The 26,946-nt window shown below is 46.2% G+C and overlaps 1 protein-coding gene across 1 annotated transcript in view; it reads right to left on the bottom strand.

Annotated features, from left to right (window-relative positions):
- FARSB (phenylalanyl-tRNA synthetase subunit beta) overlaps positions 1–26,946 on the bottom strand; it is a 326,792-nt gene that overhangs the window by 190,506 nt on the left and 109,340 nt on the right. The window contains exon 8 of the mRNA XM_069213466.1: positions 9,718–9,788. Within this exon, the coding sequence (XP_069069567.1) occupies positions 9,718–9,788 (71 nt within the window). The remainder of the gene's footprint in view (positions 1–9,717; positions 9,789–26,946) is intronic.

A 26,946-nucleotide genomic window follows, 5' to 3' on the forward strand; every position in this document is an offset into this window, starting at 1 on the left:
ACTTTGAATTGGTAGCACTTGCCTGCTATCACAAACCTCAAGTATTTGCGGTGCTGGATGTATGGGAATATGAAAGTAAGCAGCTTTTAGATCTAATGCTGTCATGTAGTCTTGTTTTTGCAACAAAGGGATGACATCCTGAAGTGCGACTATGCAAAAATGCTCTGAAAGTATGTACTGATTGAGAGTTCTGAGACTGAGGATTGGTCTGAGAGTGCCATCCTTGTTTGTTAAGAGGAAGTATAGAGAATATAGTCCTGTTCCTTGTTGAGTGATAGGTACTACCTCTATTGCACCTTTGAGTAGAAGTGATTCTACCTCTTGCTTTAGCAGAACAAGGTGTTCTGGAGAAAGCCTGTGTGAGCAAGGAGGAATATTTTGTGGAGTGGAGATGAGTTATAGGCAATAACCATTGTGGATAATTGACAGTACCAGTTGATCTGATGTAATTTTGTGCCATTGATGGTAGAAATGTTGCAGTCTTCCTCCCACAGGAGATTTGTGCTGTGTGGGGATGCAGAAAAAGTCACTGCTTTGATGAGGTAGAGGCACCTCTTGTGGCAGTGGATTTGCCCCTACTTCTGAAGTTGTGTCCTCCATAGGATCCTCGTAAAGATCTCATAGAATAATACTGTTGTCCCAGTTTCTGTTGGGATGTAGAGGCGTCTGATGTTTGGGATTTAAAACCCCCTCTGATTTGGGGTTTGTGAAAATACCCCCAAAAAGGTGTTGTGTAAAGGGCACCCATGGCCTTTGCTGTATCGGAGACCTTTTTTTAATTTCTCAGTGGTGGTATCTACCTCTCGTCCAAATAGCTGCAGTTTGTTAAACTGCCTGCTGTATCTCAGGTTTAAATCCGGAGGACAGCAACCAAGCATGCCTTCTGATCATAACACTAATAATTATTTCCCTATCTGCGGTGTCTGCTGCGTCTAGGGCGGATCGAATTTGATTGTTGGCAATAGCTTGTCCTTCTGTCACTACCTGCTGTGCCCTTTGTTGTTCCTTAGGGAGATATTGGAGGAACTCCTGCATCTCGTCCCAAATGGCCCTGTCATACCTGGCTAAAAGTGCTTGGGAGTTGGCAATTTTCAACTGATTTGCAGCTTGAGTTGCCACTCTTTTGCCTGCTACATCAAATCTGCTGCTTTATCAGGGGAGTAGCATCACCTGTGGACTGACTGTTTGCACTCTTTCTAGCTGCACTGACAACAATGGAATCAGGTGGTAATTGTTGTGTGATGACGAGTGGATCTGATGGTGCGGCTTTATATTTTTTGTCCACCCTCGGTGTGAATACTCTACCCTTTGCTGGCTCTTTAAAAGTATCATCAGCAGGGACGAGGCTTCGGGCGTCAAGATGGCGGTCGCACTCTAAGAGTGCTCCGGACCCCTCCATCATCCGCTGCTAAAAGCCCTGTTCGTCTGGCATCCTGCCTGCCCCTGCTGTGTCCCTGTGCGCAGTGGAGGGTCCGGTGAGGTGGCGCGGGATCCTCGTGCGCCACAATTCTGTGGCAGAGACCGACTGATGAACCACGCCCTGCGAGGAGTCCGCAGACCGGGGCATTCGCCACGGCCTAGAAGAGGGGCACTGGCCCTCTGGAGGCGGCGGGGAGTGGCCTGGAGCCCCTGCGCTCTGTACATGGTGAGGCCCAGGCGGCCGGGGCCGGCCTCGGACCCAGAGAGAGGCAGGCAACGAAGCAGGCCCTGGGGCAGTGCAGGGGCCCGGTGCCGGCCCGGAAGGAAAGGGGGTGATGATGAGGAGGTGCGGCGGCCGCTTCGGACTGCGGGGCTGCAGCTGGACACCCAGGGAGGGTGCGGTGGGCGCAGGCTGCCCTGTTGCTGGGGTCGGGCCAGTGATTGGGCCCTGGCCTGGGCCGGCACAGTGAGGTGAGGTGGCAGATCGGCGAGGACGCCGCCGAGCGGATCCCTCCCTACCCCGGGGCCAAAGAGCTCCTCCCTGCCCAGGCCGGGGCGCCCCCAAACCGGAGAGAAGCGAGAGCAGAGGATGGCCCGGGGCATTTTTGAAATTGTATCTGGGCCCTGGGGGGGGGGGGCGGGTGTTCAAGGAGTTGCAGCAGCCGCCTCGGGCCGCGGGGTTGTGACGGGAGCCTGGATAGTGTCGCCGGGGTGGCCAGGCCACGGCAGGGGGCCGGGGTGGCCAGGCCACGGCAGGGGGCCGGGGTGGCCAGGCCACGGCAGGGGGCCGGGGTGGCCAGGCCACGGCAGGGGGCCGGGGTGGCCAGGCCACGGCAGGGGGCCGGGGTGGCCAGGCCACGGCAGGGGGCCGCGCGGAGGAGTGAGGATGGGGCGAAACAGTGAAGAGGATGCCACACGGATTCCTCCGGGACCACAGAGGGCCCGGGCGCATCCCCCCCACCGGAGGGGCAACGGATCTGAGCCAAAGGTGTGGGAGACATAGGACATAGGACACAAGGTGTGGGACTGAACCGCGGCACCGGCCCATAAGCTGCAGAGTAGTGCCGACCGACTAGGCACGGCCGACCCTGATCTGTGGGGGGGGGGGGGGGTTTTGGGGGGGGGGGGAGTGGTCTTGCTGCCTGCGCAGCCATTGTGGCGAGACCCTGAAGCACTCTCCCGCAGCAGTACGGGCCCTGCCCCGGCGAGACAACCTTCGGTAGTGGTCAAGCAGAGATCCGTGTTGGGTTCATGGCACCCGGGCCCACGCAGCTGTCATGGGGAGGGACAAAACCCGCAAACAGCAGCTGGCGTCCCAGCAACGATCGACCAGTTCACCACACAGGCGTCCTCTTGCGGGGTGGGCAAAACAACACCGGAGGCCACGGCTGTGGAAGGTGTGGGTGCGATCCTGCAGGTCATTCAATCCTCACAGCTTGCTGTTGAAACACAAATTGGGGAGGTACGAGAGGATGTGGGTCTCCTGCGGCAGGATTTGCGGACAGTGGTGGGCCGCATAAAAGAAGTCAAAGATCAAATATCCCAAGCAGAGGATGAGATTACAGATCTGAATACCAAAGTTGCCCAGCTGCTGACTCGCACTAGTGACCTCCATCATAGAGCTGAGAACGCACAAAACCGTTCCTGACGCAACAACCTGCGATTTGTTGGCTTTCCGGAGGGAGCCGAGGAGACTCAGGCAGTTGAGTTTCTGGAGCGCTGAATCTGATCCTGGGTCCTAGAGCAGCAACTGTCCCCCTGGTTTGCCATCAAGCGGGTCCACAGGGCACTGGCACCCAGACCCTCCCACCGGTGGACCCAGCCAACAAACGATTGCAAGATTTCTCAACTTCAAACACCGTGATACTATCCTCAGAGAGGCGCGGGCGCGCCCGGATCTTCGTTGGAACAACCATAGGATTCTTATCTTTCCTGACTATACCTGGGAAGTGCAGGCCAAACGTCGCTCCTACGAGGGAGTCAAGAAAAAGTGGGGTGAGGGCGAGACCAGACCGTCTGTTTGGTAATGGGCGCGGGACGGGGCTAGCAGTATTGCAAAACTCTGACTACATGGGGGGGTCCACTACTCCACACCAACGGCAGGCACTTTGTTATTAAGGTTTTGGTTGGATTTAAGGGTGACAGATGCTTGAGGGATGGAAGTATGGGGTGGGGGGCAGTTGGGTGGGGCTGTCACATTGATGCAACAATCCATGGTCACATGGTGGTTGAGTTTCAGTTGTGTTAGCATGTTTTTTTTCAGTTGGTCGCCTCCCTTGGGCTGGCACACTACACACACTATTCCCAGTTCCCCACACGTACTGGACCACTAAGCAGATTCTCTAATGGTATGTCAACAGGCTCCTAGATAAAATCAAGAGATCTGCACTCTTTGCCCCTTCTGTGGTTTTGCTCCAGGAGACACTTACTTGGAACCAAGTGCCCCATGCTCGCACCGGGTGGGTACAATAGAGTCGACCATGCAGGTGTCACCAGGGGCTCTAGGGGGGTGGCTATCTTGCTACATCGTTCGCTGCCCATAGTGATAACTGCTTCCCGGCTAGATCCACAGGGGTGCTACGCCGCGGTGTCAGGCACGCTGGTCGGACAACCGGTCAACATCCTGTGCATATAAACTCCTCCTGGGGTTTTTGAGCGATTTCGGATGACCCTCCAGGAGGCGGTGGTAGGGCTCCCTCCCCAGGTCTGACCATCCGGGGGAGGGACTTCAACTCCGTCATGAATCCAGAAATGGATATCACAGGACCCCCCATCTATGAGCCACTTGACCCGGGCTTCCAGGCTGAACCACTGGGCAGACAGCCTGAGCATATGCAACGTGTGGCAGCTTTGGCACCCTAGAGTGCGGCAATACACGCACACATCGGCAGCACACCACACTCATGCAAGAATAGACCTCCTCTTCGTGCCTGCCCTGGACGTATCCAGAGTCACCGGGATAGAGATCCTACCCCATGGGGTCTCAGATCACGCACTGCTCTTCGTCCGAATAGACGCTATAGACGTCACCCAGCACCCCGTGTGGAGGTTAAACGCCTGGCACTTACAAAATGGTGACTATTTCCAAGCCCTGAGAGACCAGCTTACTCAATACTTTGCAAACAATCTAGGGTCAGTGCCATCATCTGGCATCATTTGAGGCCGCCTGTAAGGCCACCCTCAGGGGGCAGGCCAGGTATCTCCTCCACGAGAAAGAGAGAACGGAACCAACAGGTGTCGGACCTTGAGGCCCGGATGCTACGACTAGAACGACAGCTCACCTCCTCCTCGCACAGCTCGGTAACATTTCACCGTTCACCCTGAGGATCAAAGCAGACCTCCAGAGATGGCAGACCCTACCTCTTAACATTCTGGGAAGGATAGCGCTCTATAAAATGATGGTGGTTCCTCTTCCTGCTCCAAAACTTCCCATACCACATACTCAAGAAATGGTTTAAGGAAACGGACGCAGTAGCGCAGCAATTCCGATGGTACAATACTGTCAAGGTGATGTATATGATGTCGGATTGGGAATGTCCAATCTCTATCTCTACTACCTTGCAATGCACTTGCTGGTGATCAATGACTGGTTGTGGGGCGGCTGGCCTGATCCAGCATATTGACTTGAACTGCTGACTATGTGCTTCCCTGGCCTGCTTGGGATGCTGTATGGTAACCCCCTGCCACGTAGGACCCCAGAGGTGACAAGGGTGGTGCCAACGGGGTGGAGGGCAGCACAGGAGGTAACTGGATGGGGGCGACGACTCACCCAACAAACCCCGTTATGGCATGGGACATGGCTGGAGGAGGTCTCGGCACTGGAGGGGTTCCAGAAATGGGACCTTCTAGGTATTTCGCTGTTGGGAGATGTCTGGGCGGGCTCCCACATGCGGTCCTTCCAAGAGCTTCAGCAGAAATACTCGCTCTCCTGGACCCAATTCCATAGATAACTTGCAACTCAGACACACGCTGAGCATACACAGTCAAGCTGGCTCGACCCTCCCCGAATTCAGTCCGCCAGAGGCCAAAACCTTGATGGGTGGCTTGGGCAAAGGGGGAGTGTCTCAAATATACCGCACCTTGGTTACCAATACAGCACAGACATTCGGTAGACTCCGGGAGCGGTGGGAGAACTGGCTGGGCCATACAGAGGATAAGGCCTGGCGAGATGCTCTGATGGCCCCAAGAGCCTGGACTATGACTACCCGCCTTCATGTGGTGCAAACTATTATCTGCACCCAGCCTATCTCACACTCGATAAAATGCATAAAGCAGGTCTCGCGCAGACTGCCCCGCAGTGCGGGTTCCCAATGCTGACTTCTTTCATATGGTATGGAGCTGCCCACACATAGCAACCTACTGGCAAGCGGTTACAGCTGAAATCTCTAGAATCCTGCAGGTGGAGGTTGAGGTGGCCCGCTGCCTCTTTTGTTGGGTGTCCTGGAGGGAGTGGGGTCCAGTAGAGCGAATCATGTTTTTTGGGAGTGTCACATCTGGTTGGCCAAAAGAGAGATCTCTGCAGGCTGGAAGGCGGAGACGGCACCAGCTCTGGAGAAATGGAGGCGTGGGGTGGACTGGTGTGCCCAACAAGAAAAATCAGTATATGAAGCAAGAGGATGCCCAGGCTAAGTAAGACAGTGTGGGGGAAGTGGACAGGGACATGGGATATACGCTCAGCGACTGCACCTGTAGACGGTGTGACCTGTCCCTGGCTAGTACAATCACTATGAATTATGTGCTCATGTTACCTATGTGGGATTTGTCTAATGCTGTGCCTATGAGGCGCGGATGTGACCTATTGGTTTTTAAAGTTGTTATGCCAAACTAATAAAGTTGTTTATCAAAAAAATATATATATCATCAGCATGTTTTAGCATGACTGGTAGCATTAGCAAACACTGGTACTGTTTGTGTGGAGGATAGGGTGTTGAATACAAAGTCATCCTCTATGGGTTCAGAGTGCAGCTGCACATTATAGTATGTGGCTGCTCTAGCAATCACCTGATTATAGGCTGTGGTGTCTTCTGGTGGACATGGCCTAGTAAGATATAGATCAGCGTCATTAGATAGGATAGGGTCGGAACCATATACATCCCATGGGTCTACATTGTAAGTATTGTCGCCCATATTATCCCCATGTGAAGAGACAGGAGATTACATAGAATACTGTGTAGGTGAAGGTGGTGGAGTCTGAGGTGGTGGTGAAGTGGGAGAGCGTGGTGGAGAAAACTGTTGTACCGTCCTTGGTTTCTCCTTGTGCTTAAATATTTTTGCAGGTGAAGGCCCAGGTTCCACACTTTCTTGGAAAGACAGCTTTCTATGTTATTGAAGGAGGAGAGGCAATAATCTTCCAACTGTCTTTTTTAATTTTCTGGTGATTATGGTCCATCACTTCAAGAATAGGCCTAATGTCTGCTGATTCCTCTGTAGATGGAACATATTTGCTTCCTATAGTTGTGTGCTCCGAAAGCGTGGTGATTGACTGCTTTACTGTGGACTCTGAAGCAGAAGGGAGTTTTTTCGGGTCTGAAGAAGAGCTTGGCTGCTTCGGCTCCGAGGTGGTATGTAAACGTTTCGGTTCTGAAGTGGAAGCCTCACCTTGCGACTCAATCCCGAAATAGGCATGGCAGTCTGTTCGCTCGAATGCATTTTGGTCTTTTTCGACACTGAAGCCGAGGGTCAATTGTCGAGGTGTAACTTTCGGGCCCGACCATGGCCGGTAAGCAGTGGTGGACCCAAGACCATTTCATTTGACTTTTTGTGATGTTTTTGGTGATGGGAAGAGCTGGCGTACTGCAGCACAGGAATAACTTGGCTGTCCCCATCTGAGTCACTGTCAGAATCGGAGTCTGCGATGGAAACCGCAGTCTGCACCTGTTCCTCACCGAAAATGTTGTTCGTTTGTGGGTCAACTTCTATGCCATCTCCAGCCGACGCACGCTCCGATCCCGCAGTCTTCTTGGAGCGGAAGGATCAGCACGCCTCGCAGGTTTCTTCCTTGTGGTCAGGAGAGAAGCAGAGGTTACACACCGAGTGCTGGTCGGTGCAGGGGAACTTAGCGTGGCACAGAGGCAGAAATGAAATGGAGTCCGATCCATGAGCCTGTGACGCAGTAGGCCCAAGAAGGCCCAACAATGGCGCGGGTGCCCAAAAGGGCATTTAATCGATCCCAATGCTACAATCGGATCGAGCGTAGTATGGAAAACACGTTTGAAAACAATACCTACGTTTAAAGGAAAGATAGAGAAGTTCAGATAGTACCGAACCAATCTCTCCCGGAGTGAGAGGGACCACATCCGAACTCAAAGGCGGAAAGAAAATCTAACAAAGGACTCGATGCCCATGCACACTATCACTGAGAGGAGGAGTCACTCGATCTCGTGACTCGAAAATCTTCTTCGAAGATATACAACTTCTAACACTCCGAGCCCAACAATAGATGGCGAATTTATACAAAGCATGTGCATCTGCAGCGACACATGCCATCGAACACACATATGTGTGTGTGTGTGTGTGTATATATATATATATATACACATATATACATATACATATACATACACATACATACATCATCCATCCTACTGGCTGTCAGCAGTAGGTAGTTATAGTTATCACCTAGTTTCCATAGGAAAAGCATTTTTTCGTTTTGCTAATAACTTTCGTGCTATTTGAGGAGTTCTCATGAAAGGTTCAAAACTAGTTTGCCACTCACTTAAGCTGCTACCTTGAAAGGTTTGGTATGATTCGTCAAGCAGGGGCCAAGAAAAGAGGAGGGGGCAGGAGGAGGTGAGTCCCAAAACACATCCTGGTCCAGAAAGAGTGCTTTTTAGGTTGAGCATAGCAGCGCGCAAGCGCTGCTCATCCGGCGTGTTGGTATGTATCTGGGCTTTTAACAATGCCCACAGCATGCCCATCACTACCACTCGTTCGTGGGCCTGTCCTTCAAAAATCCTTTGATGACATTGATAAATGGCTTACCTTTGTCCCTCCTTGGAGGGGTTTTGTTACCGCCTTGGCTATCGCCCCTGTTACATGGCTAACTGCACTTTACCAATAAGTTTGACTGCGAGCAAACTTCTTTTTCCTTTTGTGTGTCTCTTCACACTGATGCTCATGGCGGCCGTGGCGCTGTGAATCGGCTCGCTTACGTGAAACTGTTTTACTTTTAGTTTTTTTTTTTATGTGGCAAGAAAAGTCCGGTTAGGAGTTTACAACGCTAATAGCTCTAACTCGAGCAAATGCGAGACCCGTTGCATTGCAAATGCTTGTTGTAATTTGGTGTAAATCTGTTCAGCAGTTTTGGAGATATTGAAGAAAAATGTATGTATATTTAGAGATTCAAATCCACAGCTGATCCACCACGGTGAATCTGCGGCTCCACGTGCCAATAGCAGTGCATACACCCACTCACACACGCAACCACTCACAAGACTACACAGTCACACAACCATACAGCCACTCACACACCCACTCACAGACCCACAAAACCACTCACATACTCACTCATGACCCACACAGCCAATTACACAACCACCCACTAAACCACTTACACCCACAAAAATCACCCACACCCCATAGACCCAAAGCCACTCACACACCCGCTCACACACACTCTCCCACTCACAACTTATACACCCACACAACCACTCTCAAACCCATTAAGCCACTCACACAGCCACTCTCTCTCTCTCACACACACACACACACACACACACACACACACACACACAGACCCAGAGCTGGCCGCAAAGCGAGAGTTATAGTTACTCCAGGGCATGAGTAATAGTTTTATTTAGATAACTATAACTACTGAATTTCTATGGTTTTATATTTGTGAAATCTGAAGCTAACTATAACTATCCTGTAGCCTTTTTTCAGTTACAAAACTGCAGGCTGCACTGTACCTTACTCTAGCGCAGCAATCAATTCTAAAAGCCTTAACTGGGGTGCAATGAGCTTAAACTGATGGTCCCTGTTGCCACTATGATGCCTGTATCAATGATAGCCATGCATCAGTTAGGCCTCTTACTTTGTCACTTGACACAGTATTTAGAAGCAGTAAAATCAAAACAGTAAATACAAGTGTTGCAGTAGTCTTTTGACATGATTGCAACTCAAAAGGCCATTTTGTGAAGAGACTTCTTTTCAGAAAAACCGACATTACCAACTTTAAACTGTGGATTCAAACTAATTCATTATTATTCTGTACAGCTAAAAGGAACAAAACAGTACGCACTTCTGCAATATTAAATTTGACTTCAAACATAAATAAGACTGGTTCCTTTTAATTCCTACCTTTGTAAGATCTGTGGCTGTGCATTCGATGAACACATTTCTTGTATTTACATTGATTTTAGTGTGGTCCCCTAGAAGTATAAAAAATATCATTATTATTCATAACAATAGTTTATGAATGATCAGCTATAAGTTAGTAAGAGACAAAATGTCATTCAGCCTCTTCTAATCTAATTTGGGTCACTGTGTGCATTCTAAAATACTGTTACAATTAAACAATTGCACAAATGTTGATACCTGTATTAACTTAAAAGTTCTAAGGGGAAGCCTTAAAATGAAGCTCTAAACAGACTATTTCATTGCCAAGCATGGTCTCAGAACCAGGGAAAAAAAAGAGAGAGAACGTGCTGGGGAGAAGGAAGGAAGGTGTGAAAGAGAAAGAGACAGAGCTCTCAGAACCAAGGATTCCATACATAGCCAATAACTAGACAGTGCAGACATGCAAAATCCATTCTCAATCAAAAGCCTCAAATTGTAGGGGTGTAGTATACAGTAAACAGAGATCAAATGTAAAAGAAAAAATAGGCATACTAGAAATAAATGTACTTGCTTTCTCTCAAAGCTATGACACAGTCTATGGGGAAAAAACTGTTCTCTTTTATGAGGTGAGCAATGGACAGCTTAGTGTCATGGGTTGGAAAAGATTAACTTTCCCAGAAGCAATAAATCCAATACCTGAGAAAGGACATTATCTGCCCTTATTTAGGATAACATTAACATAAACTATTACCTCGAAATATTGAGCACCAATAATTTGATTGCTCAACTGTCTATATCAGGATAAAGGAAGGCAACCATGTAATTAACGTCAATGTGTTTACTATTGAAATTACTGGTAACGAATAAATGAAATTGAATTTTTTTTTACATTATTAGTTTGAAAAGGTACACTAGGCAGTAACTACACTTTTGTGTGGGCTGACATTTTTAAAATAAAAAAGTTGGGAACAGTTTTTTAAGAAATTAAAATTCAGCACACTGAATAAAGCCCAAGTGTTATTGTTATGATACGGTTGTAACCTGATGGCAAGTGAGCGTATTCTATTTGGTCATTTTTTTACCCTACCTGGGAGGCATCGAGTCACGAGAAGAATGCATAAAGCCATGGATTTAGCACGGTCTTGTACTTGTAGAATGTGAGGTGTATCTGCAGTTGTATTGTCTTTGCCTGTGGCCTATCTATGGACGGGTAAGCTCTGCCCCCTTCCATCAAGGAATATGTGCTGCCACTGAGGCCATGCATTAATAACTATGCAAGTGTGTTTTCAGGTCAAAGAACAGAACTTTGAACTGGTTCTCAAAGGTAGATATTGACAATTTCTTTTGGCTATACTGAATTACGGAAGCAGGCAATCTCCACATTTAAAGAGGTAAAGTTCTTGTTCTTGGATAAAAGAATGTCATGAAGTGTCACTATTTAGAACTTTTGATATCTATGATTCATTAATCCAAAATAGGATACTGGCTTCGCGGTCTTCTTCTGAATAAAGAATTTAAAAAGGAAGCCCTTGCCTTCAAGAGCTTTTGGTACTTGTTTTCGTGTTGCTCAGCCGCATATTGCCTCCTGCTGGGCCTGAAAATGTTGATATTGGTCCCCTCTGAGAGGCGTACAGGGCTCGCTGAAATGTTAGATAGTGATAATATTGGATAATGCCCAAAACATGCGTGTCTAGTGCAGTTTCCTGTCACAGTGGTGAAATTCTCCATCCTACTAACTTGGCATTGGAGTGGGTATGCTCTGAGAATGAGTCAGTGCATTTCGACTAATCCTGCTATCTTGAAGAAAGCCTGTATGCTATTGGCCTGCTTTGTTGAGTTTCTTCCCTACGTAACGTTTCCTTTACAGCAAGAGTACTGATCTTGTTGCCTTACTATTGTTTTTTAGGATCCTGTCTTGGATTACCATTCTAAAGGGAGTGCTGAGTGCAGCTATATTGATGAACAATGATTGCCAAGAAACTATAAATGAAATGATGACTGTTGAGGTTTGATTTCCATCATTCAGAATTGCTTTAGTCTGATTTTTTTTTTTATTGTTTCTGGTGCTTACCTAAAAGGCAGTGAATTAATGCCACAATTATAGATAATATATTCAGAGGATTGCTGTATCATTTCACCATCTTCACAAAGTCTTCCGTAAAGGTTTTATACTCTTGCTTACTGAGTCCAGCTTCGGGCCCCCCCTGTCCGGCAGAGTTGTACAAAGCAAAGCTAGGTATGTAACCTATTGTGATTTGAAGATGAAATCCCTCTTCTCCCACTTTTTGGGCAAGGAGAGTTCAGAGAAACAATAGTTGAGTTTCTCCTATAAAGCTGGTCTATTTCGAAGGGTTGATCCAAAATAGGGAATAACTCTGAAGGACCTGCAAGGATTGTCCTTGAAGTCAAATAAACTTCACTACTTAGGTTTTGCAGACGCCATCAAGTCTAATTTGGCAGAGATTCTTTTTATCACATTGTGATATGTCCCCATTTCCTCAAATGAATGAATGAATCAATCAATCAATCAATCAGTCATTTGTAGAGCGCGTCACTGTCACCCCTGAGGGTATCTGAGCGCTGGGGTGCAATATCTCTGTTGAAGAACCAGGTCCTAAGTCTCTTTATGAAGTCCACCAGTAAGGGTTCAGGTCGGGGGTGGGAGGGGTAGGTGGTTCCAAGCCTTGGCTGTGATGTAGGAAGAAGAGCGGCTGCTGCTGTACTGTATTCTGGGTGCATTTGCGAGGGCCAGAGAGGAAGAGCCCGGGTATCTGGTGGGAATGAAAGAATGAAAAATGACTTATAAAGTATAACAGTGACGTCAAAAGTTATCCCTGTGGAATAAATTCGTCAAAAGAAGAGCAGCTCAGCCTACAAATGCTGTAAACATCTACATACTAATCAGCTTACTAAAAAGAAATAAGTAGGTTGGCTGCAAAGAGAAATGTTGCTGGGAACCTTAAGATGTAGAAAAGAAGAGCAGTGTGGACAAGTGGAGAAACTTTTGCAATAAGTTCCATGGCACCATCATTTGGTGCCAATGAATCATCAATTGTTCTGCTTCAGAGAGTAGGTTCCTTTCGGTCAGGGATAATACTTTCTTCAAAGAATATCATCATAATCCCAGTCTTCCACCTCTTCTTAAGTTTGTGGTGGTGGGATCGTAGCTTCTGGGTCACACACTTGCACCTGCCAGAAAGTGGCTATTGCCCCTACAACCTTGTGGCGAGGCAAGGGGAATTAGTATGATAAGATTTGAAAGCAGGTGTAGGTTGAGTGAACCTGCAATTGAACTATGATTTGTTTGTAATAATCAAAACCATTTGGACTTGCGCAATGGGAGGTAGAGAAGTGAAAAAGGGATGTTTCCACATACAGTGTGAAATTTTTAACTTCTGCAGTAGGACTCATCTTTACCCATTTCTTCCCTTTCTGGCGGAAAATGAATATTTGATCTGTGTGAGCATGCTACACCCACCGGTTCAAACTCACTAAAGAAGGCTTCCACACAATTTTCTTCCTATTCTTCCCAATACTCTTGGACAGAAGGCTGCTTTCTAGAATCTGTCTAGTGTAACTAAGGGATGTGTTATTGATAAACCTTACTAGGATGGTAACTGTCAAGGCATCGGTGATGGGGTGAGGTGGCCTTGCACTAAACTTGTAATCACATAGCAGCTGTCATCATTGAGCATGTGCTCGACAACATTATAAAGAGGACTTGTGTTGCACTAGTATCTCTCATCAACATGGTCAAACGGATAACTGTGGTAGTAGTTGGTTGTCTTAATGACGTTCCCAAGATGATGTGTCTCGTAGTTTGTTCATGAACAAGGATGTCACAACCAAGGAAAACGTATTCATTGACTAGGCTGCCATCAACATTATAAGTGATGAATGCCTAGTCTTTAAAACTTGAAAGGCAGGATCTGATTTTGGGGACAAAAGTGCAAAAGACTTTGTTCGGAAGCAAACCTTATCTTGGCTTAGAGGCAAGTATACACATCTTAGAAGTCGACCCAGGTAACCCTTCTGGAGATTAAGCTTTTGCAATGTTTTCTTCAGTGAGGCAACATTCCAAATGTACCATTTTCCTGGTTCCTTATTTGAGGATGAGGAAGAGCACTGCATACTGATTCTGTGAAGATGTTAAGGACTGAAGGGCGAACACTAATAATTTTTCTCCACGTTTAGGGGTTTTGTGCAGTATGAATGACAGTTTCACAATTCTGAGGGATAGCATTATGGGGTCAAAAATACATGCACTGAAAGTGTGAGTCATCAGGATAAATTATCCTCACTCCACAAGTATGGCAGGGTTTCAAGAGAGGCTTGATACATTTTGATATTATCACAATCATTTTTTTAAGACTGTCAGGTTAAAAGTAACATCTCCATGAGCCAACCTACCAGAGTAGGAGATTGCTTACATTACTTCCTTCATCAGGCAGCAGACAGAAACAAATAAAAGGATACATCCAATTGGAGAGAATTACAAGTCTCTCCTGATATTGGTACGTGCATGAGAAATATGATCACAAAGCTCTAGCAAATCAAATGGCATACAATAGAAAATATAAGAAATGAACAAGCTGGTGTTGGGGAGCTGGGCCTCCCCTGTTCACGTGCTCAACTTGTCCCATACAATGAGGTGAATAGTCAGCATAGAGTCCAAGGTTAAATGCATTTTTATTTCCACTAATGCAAAAAATTATAACAAATTCAACTCCATCCCTTCCTAAGAAATATGTGAGGGACTTGAAGGGTGGATGAAATGGATTCAGAGCAATATGGCAAGAACATCTGAAATACTCTCAACATTGATTAGGCTACTTTTGGGACCAGCCTTGAGCCAAGACCGAGAATTAAGAGCTCAACCAGTAAGTCACAACAATTACCTTTTTAAACTGCATCAGCAGGAACCTATACAAGCACATCATAAATTTACTATTTTTTAGCTGTGGAATGAAGCAGTGCCCCAATCAAGTGTTTGTTAGCACTCTAATAAAATATTAGACTAAAACATAGAAGCAGCTGAGAGAAAGAAGGATGTCTGCACTAACTCTCTGCTGACAATATCAGAGATCGTGAAAATTCTTTATGAGAAGTTGACATTTTAATGCTGCTGTAAATGAATGGAAGGCATTCTCTACCAGGAGCGAGCAAGAAGAAGAAGAGATGTCTTCCAGCAACACCTGAAGATGAAATCTGAAATGTAGTAAAGATTTTGCAAGTCTAAGATGTTGTAAAAAAAATTCATGTTTGTGTTCTTGAGAACAGGTGTACACGGTTTCTGAGACGTTGGAGTTTGTTTTTTGCAGTTTTGCATAATGCCAGTTACCAGAAATTAAACCTTGCTTGACTACTTTCCTAAGAATATATGTTTGTTTAGAGAAACAAGATTAATCCAGTTGGAAGAAATCAACATACAGCTCTACAGAGGTTTCAAGGAAAAACCCTCCCCCAACCAAAAAAAGATGGCACTAACATTACAATTTTTTTAATTTTGAATCCACTTCTTCCTTGCTACAATGGGTGAGGGCAGGCAAATCTGTTAATCCTCAGTGATCTTTAAGACCTTTGTAAATACAACCTTGAGATTATTGTGATAGGTGTGAGCCAAACTACTACAAAGGTACATGTAGATGCAGGCAACTTTTGAAACTCTGGAACGCTTTTGAAACTCTGAAACTAAATAGCAATGTCAAATGCTATAATACACTCAATAACTAAAGCCTGCTTTGGTGTGTAGACAGAACAGCTTGAGTGCATTGCAAGCACTGCACCAAGGACTTGAAATCCTCTCTCGCACTAGTGTTAAGTGCAAAAAGAAGATATTATTTCACATGTAGTGACACCACAGAAAAAAAGAAAATATATATGATACAGCAGTCAGCATCTGACTAAAGATTAAAAAGGTATTACATTCTGGTGTAATTTAAAAGCACCTGGATCTGAAGACTCAAACCTCATGTTTGGCCACAGTTACAAAGAGGGATACCAATGCTAATCTCATCATTGGAATTCCTCATCTAGTAACCATTGAGGAACTAGAGAACATATGAGCATGCACTTCCTTACCAGAAGAAACAGCTTTTAAGTTCCAATTGCAAGTTAAAGGCCTCAACGACAGTATGAAATCAAATTGAAACGAAATTATCAAAGAGTAGGCCCATTAAGGGCAGAGTCTCAGGTGAAATAGGGAAGGCAGAAGGAAACAAGATGCATGGGGAAAGATAATTAATTCTCTAGGGTCATAGTTTGACTTATGAATGAAGACGGAGAGATGTTTTATACTCTCACACACACACAAAATTAGGATGTTTACTGTCAGTCTATGAAGAACTGAATATGCTAGTGATTTGTCCATAGGACTTTTATGGGCAGTCTTAATTTTATAGCTAAGGAGAAGTGAATATATTTTAGGACGGTTTTCATCATACAGAGTAGGTTACCTAATTCCATGATCATACTGTGGTATTTTTCTTTAAGATGGAATTGAGCACACACCAGTTTGACACAGGCTTCACAAAGCTACAACAAGCCACCAACTTCTGTAATGAAGGTGTTTTAAACCTGGAGTACCAGCTTGTGTCCTCATATGAAGGAGAAAAATGTGAAATCGACATAAATAATACAGTGTTGGACACCACAATGTAGTTAGATCACTATTTCCAAAAGAAGAGCCAACAACTTTGATGCCATTTGACAAACCTTCATAAAACCTTCAAAAAAAAAAAAGTTAATCTACCTCAGCTCCTTCACTGAAAGTTTTACACACATCCATGAAGCACGGGCCAAGCTAAAAGCAGAGTGTAAAACATTGATTTTCTATGTTAGTAATACAGAAAAAAAACAGCTGAATGAAATGGCACCAAATTAGGCTGAAAGTCAGAACTTTACTCCGAGAACGAGCTTTTTTCGATCCTGTGTACATCCGTTTAAAGAAGGGCTCCGGTGGCACTGAAGAGGTTAAAAAAAATAGGGACATGTGGACTGTTGGTGCCCACAAACCCGGAATACACCTAAAGCCATCTTGAAGTATTTCCTTTAGAAATTATGAAAATGAGGTTTCATTTTACCACAATCACCATTAGTGCACGAGAAAGATAACATGAAGACATATTAATCATCTCACTTCTCAAATATTTTCCTCATTTAATTCAAGTAAAATATTCTGATATGTAGGCTTACACAAGTACTTTCAACATCAACACCAGTCTGGCAGTTATCTCCTTAGTGATCAACTGCAGCATTACCACGACGATCTAATGAGCAATTAACGTACTAATGTTTTCAATTTATGAAACAAGTGTGGCACATTTGAATGTCATGTTAATGGAATCGAAGCTGTAAAACTGCAAGGATTTCATGAATGAGGGATCTCTTTGTGGTATATTAATCATGGCTACTGCTCTATTAAAGCAAACATAAGGGCACATTTTCTATGCCTTCTGAAATATCCTCCTCGCCCATTTCAGTAAAGCATTCCGACATGCATAGTCAAATATTTACTTTATTTCGAACGCCAGCTAATACCCTAGTGATCAACTGCAAGGTCACCACAGAGTTCTAATGAAAAGCTACAGCACTAATGGTTTTCATTCAAGACAAAATTAAGGCATGCCGGAATGGAATTTTGTAAGAATAAGAGCAGTTGAATTTAAAGCTTTTCCTGAAGAGTAGCTTGAAGCAAATGGGCATACTACAGGCATGAATTCAGGGGGTTAAAAAAGTGAGAGGAAGGTGTGAGGTTTAGTGATTGAGGCATAATCTATTTTTAAAGGGGCTACAAATAGTAGTGAGAGAGACATCAGCGTAGGTACAGCATCCCCTTTATAAATCTGTGTACTCAGTCTATCCATCTTCTCAGTCACATAACTGCTCCCTAATTTTCACCAACATTATTAAAAGAAACCTGTTTTTGATGAATTTCAAAGGCTAAAGTGACGTTTAATTTAGGTGTTGAAATAGGGTAAGAACGAATGTTTAAAAAAAAGAAGAAAATGCTGAAATTCACCAGTTATACTTTACTGGCATAATTATAACCTACACCCGTCATGTATTGCTTATGACTTCACATATTACAGCACTCATTATGGTAAATGACATCACCGAAAACAGAGATTTCCCCTTTAAGGAAGTTCATACCGTACTGAAACCCAGGGGGAAACTACTGTCCCAGGCAATTTAGAAAAAGCATTACTGATGTCAAAGATCAACTTCATATTAATAACAAAAACCATACCAAGATGACTTTAGTACAGCACAAGCAGGCACGTCTTTTTGATAGAATGTACACATGCACTTGTATCTCCAATCAAGAGAATACCAGCAAAAACAAAAAAAAATAGAAGCATAAACATTACCTCCCCCAAAAGGACGAGTAAAGAGATATCACAAAATTATATAGACCAGGCTAGGAATAACCGATCCTGGAGCCGTGCTTGCTAGAGTTCAAATTTGTGATCTTCACAATGCACCAGGCGTCAGGAGCAAGCGCTTATTCCTCTGGGCGAGTTTATCTTTCCTGCACTGGGGGCGCGTGGCTAGAAAGGCAGCTGACAGGACACACCTTTAGGGAGCTCCGTCTCCCAGTCGCTTCATCCTGCAGCATCCAGAATGATATAGCAGTTTACTTGCCCTGAAGCCACGGGGATTGCAATACCCTGCACTGTGGGAGCAGAGCAGAGGACACCAGTTGTTAATCCTGGGAGATCACAGCTTGCAGGGCTCTGGCAGCCACGTGAACACCTTGGTATTGGAGGACCCAGGGAAAGCTCCAATGGCGGCTGCAGGTCTGGGCGGGCCTGGGGCCACGTATGCACAAGGCATCAGATACACCAGCAGAGGGTAAATAGCTCCCCCAACAACGCCTGCAAGAACTGATGGAAAACAGACTTGAGTACGCGCAAGCTACAATGGGAGGCTGTGGAGTGCAGCGTGGCGGCCTGCTGATGCCCAATTGCTGAACCTACCTGACAACAACAGCACAAGCCCTGAGAGGACGTTTGCACAAGGTCCACAAGCCACTCCTGAGCCCTGGGAGATTTTGGTGGTTGCGCACACCCAGAGGGACCAGGCGTGGGTTGCCCCCCACCTCCCCTGTAGCCGGGGACTGAGGCCTCTGCTGTGATTTGAACACTTGCAATTACCCTCAGCCTGGAGATCCGCAATTAGCAGACACAGACTACTGCTGTATGGGGGCACACTGTCATTGATCGGGCAGTGTCTACCCGTAGGAATCTTTAGCCTGGTGCGGATTAAGTCCCTTGGAGGAGGGGCGTCCCTCATGGCCTTGCCTGGCGGCGTGGAGCTGAGCCACAGGTCTTTCCCCAGGCCCCTGAATTGCTTGTTGCAACCCCTCCTGGCCTCCTGGATGCACAGCTGGGGGAGATCAGTGGGGCCTAAAGTGGTGGACTCCTTATCATTCAGTTGGCTAGAGGGCCTGACTGTCCCTGAGGTGCTGGGAGTTACATATTTGAATCAGCCCTGCTAGCCTCACCTATCGGGGGCTTCTGCTCAAGCAGTTTGACACTGGAGGGACACTCTTGACATCTGGCCTCTTGGAGGAGTTGGTAAGTGCTGATGTGTGGCAGAAACTGGTGTGATTGAAGGGAAATGTGCCCTGCTGGAGTGTCTGTGATAGCTGTGTACTGGCCGGTGGAGGACTGCTCCTGTGATCATGGGGAGCTTTGTGCCTTCAATATGTTGGCCCGATCTCAGATCGGTGTACTGATTCCCCTGGAGCTTGCTTTCTCGGCCCTTCAGGCGTTGCCAACTCTCACTTCTCCTGTTGCTGCTCCTGGGGCCTGCACCTGTTGGTGGCGCTCCTGCCGTGAAGGGTGTGGAACAGCTGCTTTGTGCAGCCAAAACTTCAACATGGGAAAGGACAGATCTCAGAGACAGGCAAAGGGTAACATTAGCATGAGACAGGGGCCCCGGAGTACACCAGAGCTCTCTCCGGAGTGCCAGGAGGAACTATTGTGTGCTGCCCTCTTGGAGGAAAATCAGGGATCCAAGGGGGTCAAACTGCCAGCATCGCCGTCAAGGTGAATCTGCTCTGTGCAGATCTGAGTAAGGTACAAATAAGGTGGAGACTGTAGAATCGAACATCACATTCCTCCACACGGAAGTGTGGCAACTCAAATAGCAGGGAGCAGGTCTGACAGCTGTCACTGACACTCTCAAGGATGGTGTGGAGGATGCAGCGGTGAGGTCGAGAAGCAATAACATACACATGCTCGGTTTCCCGGAGCGGGCTGAAGGGCAGTCAGTACAGCAGTACCTGAAACATTGGCTGAAAACTGAGCTGCGTCCTACGGGGCTCTCAGACACTTGTCATCGAACGCGCCTACAGAGGAGGAACGTGCCCACAGAGCACTGGCCCTGGTTCCTCCTCGGTGGGCGCCTCCTAGGGCACTGATTGCCCGCTTACTGATTTATCGCAACAGAGATGTTATCCTGCGAGCGGCTAGTGAGACACTGACACCATAGTTTGAGGGCAGGAACATTGCAATAAACCCCAACTACACCCAGAAGGTGGAGGAGCACCGTAAAACATTTCTGGAAGTCAAGAAACAGCTCTGCACCATGGGTGCTGCAGCGCATGCTACTTTATCTTTCTTAACTACGAGTCATAGAGGCAAGAAAGTTGCACATCTTTGCGCGCCCGGAGGATGTTTGGTCATAGTTGGACATAGCGAGTGCGCCCCAAAGGGGGCCCTTGGATGAGATTGAACCATTCCATTCAGGTGGAAAGTGGCACGGATGAAGGAGACACAAGCTGCGACTGGTTTGCGATCCCTAGGGGATGGCCCAGGTTGTGTAGTAATTTGAGATGATGGCACCATGTACTCAGGAATCAAAGCAGCTTAGACAGGTGGAGTCTCATGAGGGACCTCCTTCCAATGACAATGAGGACTCAGACACTCCAACGAAAATGGTACCTGAGGGAAAGGGTCCTCCCAATAGGGGTCGCTGTAAAAGTGAACTTTCCTTGAAGTGAATCGATGTTCGTAAGAATGTGTGTAGTGGGCGACTGCAGAGTGGAAATGTATAGTTGATTGCCACTTTGGCGTTGCTGACTATGCAGAACATAGTATGTCTGGTGATTGACGGATGAGAACGGTTGACTGTGTTCTGCTGGGTCTTGTACCTCTCTTATGGAGTGCCTTACTAGGGAGGCCAAGGGATTGGTAGTGGGGTGCGATTGCATGGCCCAGGGTGGTTCCTTGGTGGCTGTGTGAGTATGCATTCAGTCACAATTTAGGGCTCCAAAGGTATACCCATTTTATCCTCTGGTTTGTGCGGTGGGGTGGGGGTTGCCTTTGTTGAGTGTGGGGCGTAGAGTATTGGAGTGTGTGTAAGAGAGGGGAGTGATGGTCAGTGTCCTGGTGCATCGATTTCTTAGGATATGTACGTGGTTCTTGTTTAAGTCTACTTCTCCTGGGTGTGAGGGGGGAGATATTTTTATGTGTTGTTAGTGGTATGGTTTTGGAGTTCACTGCCATCTTGACGTGTTTTGGTGGGGGACATGATGGAACACAGAGACTGATTTAGATGGCTGTCCCGAACAAGTATGAACTCCTTTACTGGAACGTGCAAGGTTTGGGGGTTCTACAAAAAATTATATAGAGTGTTGTCCCGCATCAAGCAGCATGGTATTAGCAAAGCGTGCCTCCAAGAATCCCACCTTACTGACACAGGCTCTGAAATTGCAAGTAAATAGAAAGGGAATGTCTATTACGCTAACTACTCATCTTTCTCATGGGGTGCTGATCTGGTTTGCCACTGGAGTATTATTTGAAGCAACTTATATGGAGGCAGATGTTGAGGGGCAGTGCTTATTATCGCAGGGCAGGTTGGATGATGTGGCCTTTGTTAACTCTTATTGTCCCAAAACGGATGACTAGTCTTTCTGCTCCACAGTGAAGAATGTTGTGTCTCCGGCAGTCAAAGCAAGGTTGATATGGGTGGGTGACTGACTGCCCTCTAGATGGTGCGCTTGACTGTCACCCACCACAGACACACACTAAGCCAAAGATGTCCATGCGCCAGGAGGTTAGGGACAGCTAGGGTGTGAATAGCTTGGAAGGAGTCACACCTAACGAAGCGGGAATATACCCGCTTATCATTGACACATGGTATCTTTAGCAGACTTGATTGTGTCTTACGTACTCATCTGGCCCCGAAAATACTTCACCCGTCCGGTTATCTTTTGGATCATGGCCCGGTAAATGTCTGCTACAATGGGTTGGCAGCACTAGATCACCATGCACATGGAGGTTCCTCCTTAAATATTGTAAAATCTTGTGGCCGGGGGTGCGCTAGCGGGCGCCCTGACAGATTACTTTGAGATCAATTGGGCCTCCACTCAAAGTCTGCCACAAGCCAAAGTCAAAAGTTAAAGTCGGGCCACTGAAAGGGAAGCGATGAAAGGCTGTCTTGTGGGGACAAGGTGTAGGACTATTCTGTGAGGTGCGCTGAATTTTACAGGCAGAGCTCCTTCAGAAGGAAGCATTAGCAGAGCTACAGTGGCTCCCCCGGACAATGTGGATGGTCCACGGAATGAGGTAGAGGTTCAAAGTCAGGCTGCCTTGGTGAGAGATCAATTTGAGCGTTATTCTTTGAAGTCTTACAAACATTTACACTACAGAGAGGGGGACGCCTCTTGGAAGATCTTGGCCTAGTTACAAGGCCGATCCTAGGACATATGGGGCCCCAGGCAGAAAGGGAATGTGTAAGCCCCCCCAACTCCCCATTTGCATACAACGTGAAATCAAAGAAAATGACATCTAGAAAGGACCATCAATTGACCATTGTTGCCAAACTTTGAAAGAAGCAAAGTTCTTGCTGCGGATATCAGTAAAATAAAAACATAAATATTAACACAAATAAAATAAACAAATATATTGAAAATGTCACTTACCCAGTGTACATCTGTTCGTGGCATCAGTCGCTGTAGATTCGCATGTTTTGCATAGCTCGCCATCTGGTGTTGGGCCGGAGTGTTACAAGTTGTTTTTCTTCGAAGAAGTCTTTCGAGTCACGGGACCGAGTGACTCCTCCTTTTGTCTCCATTGCGCATGGGCGTCGACTCCATCTTCGATTGTTTTTCCCCCGCAGAGGGTGAGGTAGGAGTTGAATTGTAGTAATAGTGCCCATGCAATGGAGTGACTAAGTATGTACCTATTTAAGGTTGAGATGATACATATACAAATAGTTGAAGGTAACTTCCAAACTGATACAGGCTCCCGGGGAGGCGGGTGGGCACATGCGAATCTACAGCGACTGATGCCACGAACAGATGTACACTGGGTAAGTGACATTTTCAGTTCGATGGCATCTGTCGCTGTAGATACGCATGTTTTGCATAGACTAGTAAGCAGTTATCTCCCCAAAAGCGGTGGCTCAGCCTGTAGGAGTGGAAGTAGTTTGAAATAATGTTCTTAATACGGCTTGACCTACTGTGGCTTGTTGTGCGGATAACACATCTACACAGTAGTGCTTGGTGAATGTGTGAGGCGTAGACCATGTGGCTGCCTTACATATTTCTTGCATTGGGATGTTTCCTAGAAAGGCCATGGTAGCACCTTTTTTTCTGGTTGAGTGTGCCCTTGGTGTAATGGGCAGCTGTCGTTTAGCTTTAAGGTAGCAGATTTGGATGCATTTAACTATCCATCTGGCTATACCTTGTTTTGATACTGGGTTTCCTGCATGAGGTTTTTGAAATGCAATAAATAGTTGTTTAGTCTTTCTGATGTTCTTTGTTCTGTCAATGTAATACATTAATGCTCTTTTGACATCTAATGTATGTAGTGCCCTTTCAGCTACGGTATCTGGCTGTGGAAAGAACACTGGAAGTTCCACTGTTTGATTTAGATGGAACGGTGAAATAACCTTTGGCAAAAATTTAGGATTAGTCCTTAGGACGACCTTATTCTTGTGTAGTTGTATAAAAGGTTCTTGTATTGTAAACGCCTGAATCTCGCTTACTCTTCTTAGGGAAGTAATGGCGATGAGAAATGCAACCTTCCAGGTTAGGAACTGTATTTCGCAGGAGTGCATGGGTTCAAAAGGTGGACCCATAAGTCTAGTCAGGACAACATTTAGGTTCCATGAAGGAACAGGTGGTGTTCTTGGTGGTATAATTCTCCTAAGGCCCTCCATGAATGCTTTAATGACTGGTATCTTATATAGGGAAGTTGAATAGGTAGTCTGCAGGTATGCAGATATTGCTGCAAGGTGTATTTTAATGGAAGAGAAAGCCAGGTTAGATTTTTGTAAGTGAAGCAAGTAACCCACTACATGTTCTGGAGTTGTGTGTAATGGTTGTATTTGATTAATATGGCAGTAGCAAACAAACCTCTTCCATTTACTTGCATAGCAGTGCCTGGTGGATGGCCTTCTGGCTTGCTTTATGACTTCCATACATTCTTGGGTAAGTTGTAAGTGCCCGAATTCTAGGATCTCAGGAGCCAGATTGCTAGATTCAGCGATGCTGGATCTGGGTGTCTGATCTTTTGGTTGTGTTGTGTCAACAGATCTGGCCTGTTGGGCAATTTGATGTAGGGTACTACTGATAGGTCTAGCAGCGTTGTGTACCAGGGTTGCCTTGCCCAAGTTGGTGCTATTAGTATGAGTTTGAGTTTGTTTTGACTGAGTTTGTTTACCAGGTAAGGAAGGAGAGGGAGAGGAGGAAAAGCGTAAGCAAATATCCCTGACCAGTTCATCCATAGGGCATTGCCTTGGGACTGTTTGTGTGGGTATCTGGATGCGAAGTTTTGGCATTTTGCGTTCTCCTTCGTCGCAAACAAGTCTATTTGAGGTGTTCCCCAGAGTTTGAAATAGGTGTTCAGAATTTGGGGGTGAATTTCCCATTCGTGGACCTGTTGGTGATCTCGAGAGAGGTTGTCTGCGAGTTGATTTTGGATCCCTGGTATAAATTGTGCTATTAGGCGAATTTGGTTGTGAATTGCCCAACGCCAAATTTTTTGTGCTAGCAGGCTTAACTGCGTGGAGTGTGTCCCCCCTTGCTTGTTTAGATAATACATTGTTGTCATGTTGTCTGTCTTGACGAGAATGTATTTGTGAACTATTATTGGTTGGAAAGCTTTTAGTGCTTGAAAAACTGCTAGAAGTTCTAGGTGATTTATATGCAGTTTTGTTTGATGTACGTTCCATTGTCCTTGTATGCTGTGTTGATCGAGGTGTGCTCCCCACCCTGTCATGGAAGCATCTGTTGTTATTATGTATTGTGGCACTGGGTCTTGGAAAGGCCGCCCTTTGTTTAAATTTATGTTGTTCCACCACAGAAGCGAGAGGTAAGTTTGGCGGTCTATTAACACCAGATCTAGAAGATGACCCTGTGCTTGAGACCACTGTGATGCTAGGCACTGTTGTAAGGGCCTCATGTGCAGTCTTGCGTTTGGGACAATGGCTATGCATGAAGACATCATGCCTAGGAGTTGTAATATCATCTTTGCTTGTATCTTTTGTGTTGGATACATGCGTTGTATGATGGTGTTGACATTTTGAATTCTTTGGGGACTTGGAGTGGCTACTCCTTTTGTTGTGTCTATTATGGCTCCTAGGTATTGTTGTACCTTGCACAGCAGAATGTTGGATTTCGTGAAGTTGACAGTGAACCCTAGTTTGAAGAGGGTTTGTATGATCTGATTTGTGTGATTTGAGCACTCTATTAACGAATGGGCCTTGATTAGCCAGTCGTCTAGATATGGGAACACATGTATTTGCTGCCTTCTGATGTGTGCAGCGACTACCGCTAGACATTTGGTAAAGACTCTTGGTGCGGTTGTTAATCCGACAGGCAGTACCTTGAATTGGTAATGTATTCCTTTGAATACAAACCTTAGGTATTTCCTGTGCGATGGGTGTATTGGTATATGGAAATACGCGTCCTTGAGGTCTAAAGTTGACATGTAGTCGTGTAGTTTTACCAATGGTAATACTTCTTGTAGTGTGACCATGTGAAAGTGGTCTGATTTGATGAATGTGTTCACTATTCTGAGGTCTAGGATTGGTCTCAGCGTTTTGTCCTTCTTTGGTATCAGAAAGTACAGTGAGTAAACTCCTGTGTTTATTTGTGTGTTTGGCACTAATTCGATTGCATTCTTTTGCAATAGTGCCTGCACTTCTATCTCCAGGAGATTGGAATGATGTTTTGTCAAATTTTGTGCTTTTGGTGGTATGTTTGGAGGGAATTGTAGAAATTCTATGCAATAACCATGTTGGATAATTGCTAGAACCCAAGTGTCTGTAGTGATTTCCTCCCATGCTTTGTAATAATGACTTATTCTTCCCCCCACTGGTGTTGTGTGGAGGGGGTGAGTGACATGTGAGTCACTGCTTAGTAGTAGGGGTTTTGGGGCTTTGAAATTTTCCTCTATTCCTAGGGAATTGCCCTCCTCTATATTGTCCCCGAAAACCTCCTCTGTACTGTCCCTGGTAACTGGACGGTGTTGCCTGTGAGGTGCTGGCTTGTGTGCTCTGACCCCGAAACCCCCCTCTAAAGGGTGTTTTACGGAATGTGCTGTAATTCCCTCTGCTCTGCGGGGAGTAGAGTGCGCCCATGGCTTTAGCAGTGTCCGTGTCTTTTTTGAGTTTCTCAATCGCTGTGTCCACTTCTGGACCGAACAGTTCTTTTTCGTTAAAAGGCATATTGAGAACTGCTTGCTGAATCTCTGGTTTAAATCCAGACGTTCGGAGCCATGCATGCCTTCTGATAGTTACAGATGTATTAATTGTCCGTGCAGCTGTATCTGCAGCGTCCATGGAGGAGCGGATTTGGTTGTTGGAAATGGTCTGTCCCTCCTTAACCACTTGTTTTGCCCTATTTTGTAGGTCCTTGGGCAGATGGTCAATGAGATGTTGCATCTCATCCCAATGGGCTCTGTCATAGCGCGCAAGTAGTGCCTGGGAGTTAGCGATGCGCCACTGGTTTGCAGCTTGTGCTGCGACTCTTACCAGCTGCATCGAACTTGCGGCTTTCTTTATCTGGGGGTGGTGCATCTCCAGATGTGTGGGAGTTGGCCCTTTTCCTAGCTGCTCCTACAACGACAGAGTCTGGTGGCAGCTGTGTAGTGATGAAAGCCGGGTCTGTAGGAGGCGCCTTATACTTTTTTTCCACTCTTGGTGTGATTGCCCTACTTTTGACCGGCTCCTTAAAGATTTCTTTTGCGTGCCGGAGCATACCAGGGAGCATAGGCAGGCTTTGGTAGGAGCTGT

Source organism: Pleurodeles waltl, chromosome 11 (genome assembly GCF_031143425.1).
Source record: "Pleurodeles waltl isolate 20211129_DDA chromosome 11, aPleWal1.hap1.20221129, whole genome shotgun sequence".
Taxonomy (NCBI): domain Eukaryota; kingdom Metazoa; phylum Chordata; class Amphibia; order Caudata; family Salamandridae; genus Pleurodeles; species Pleurodeles waltl.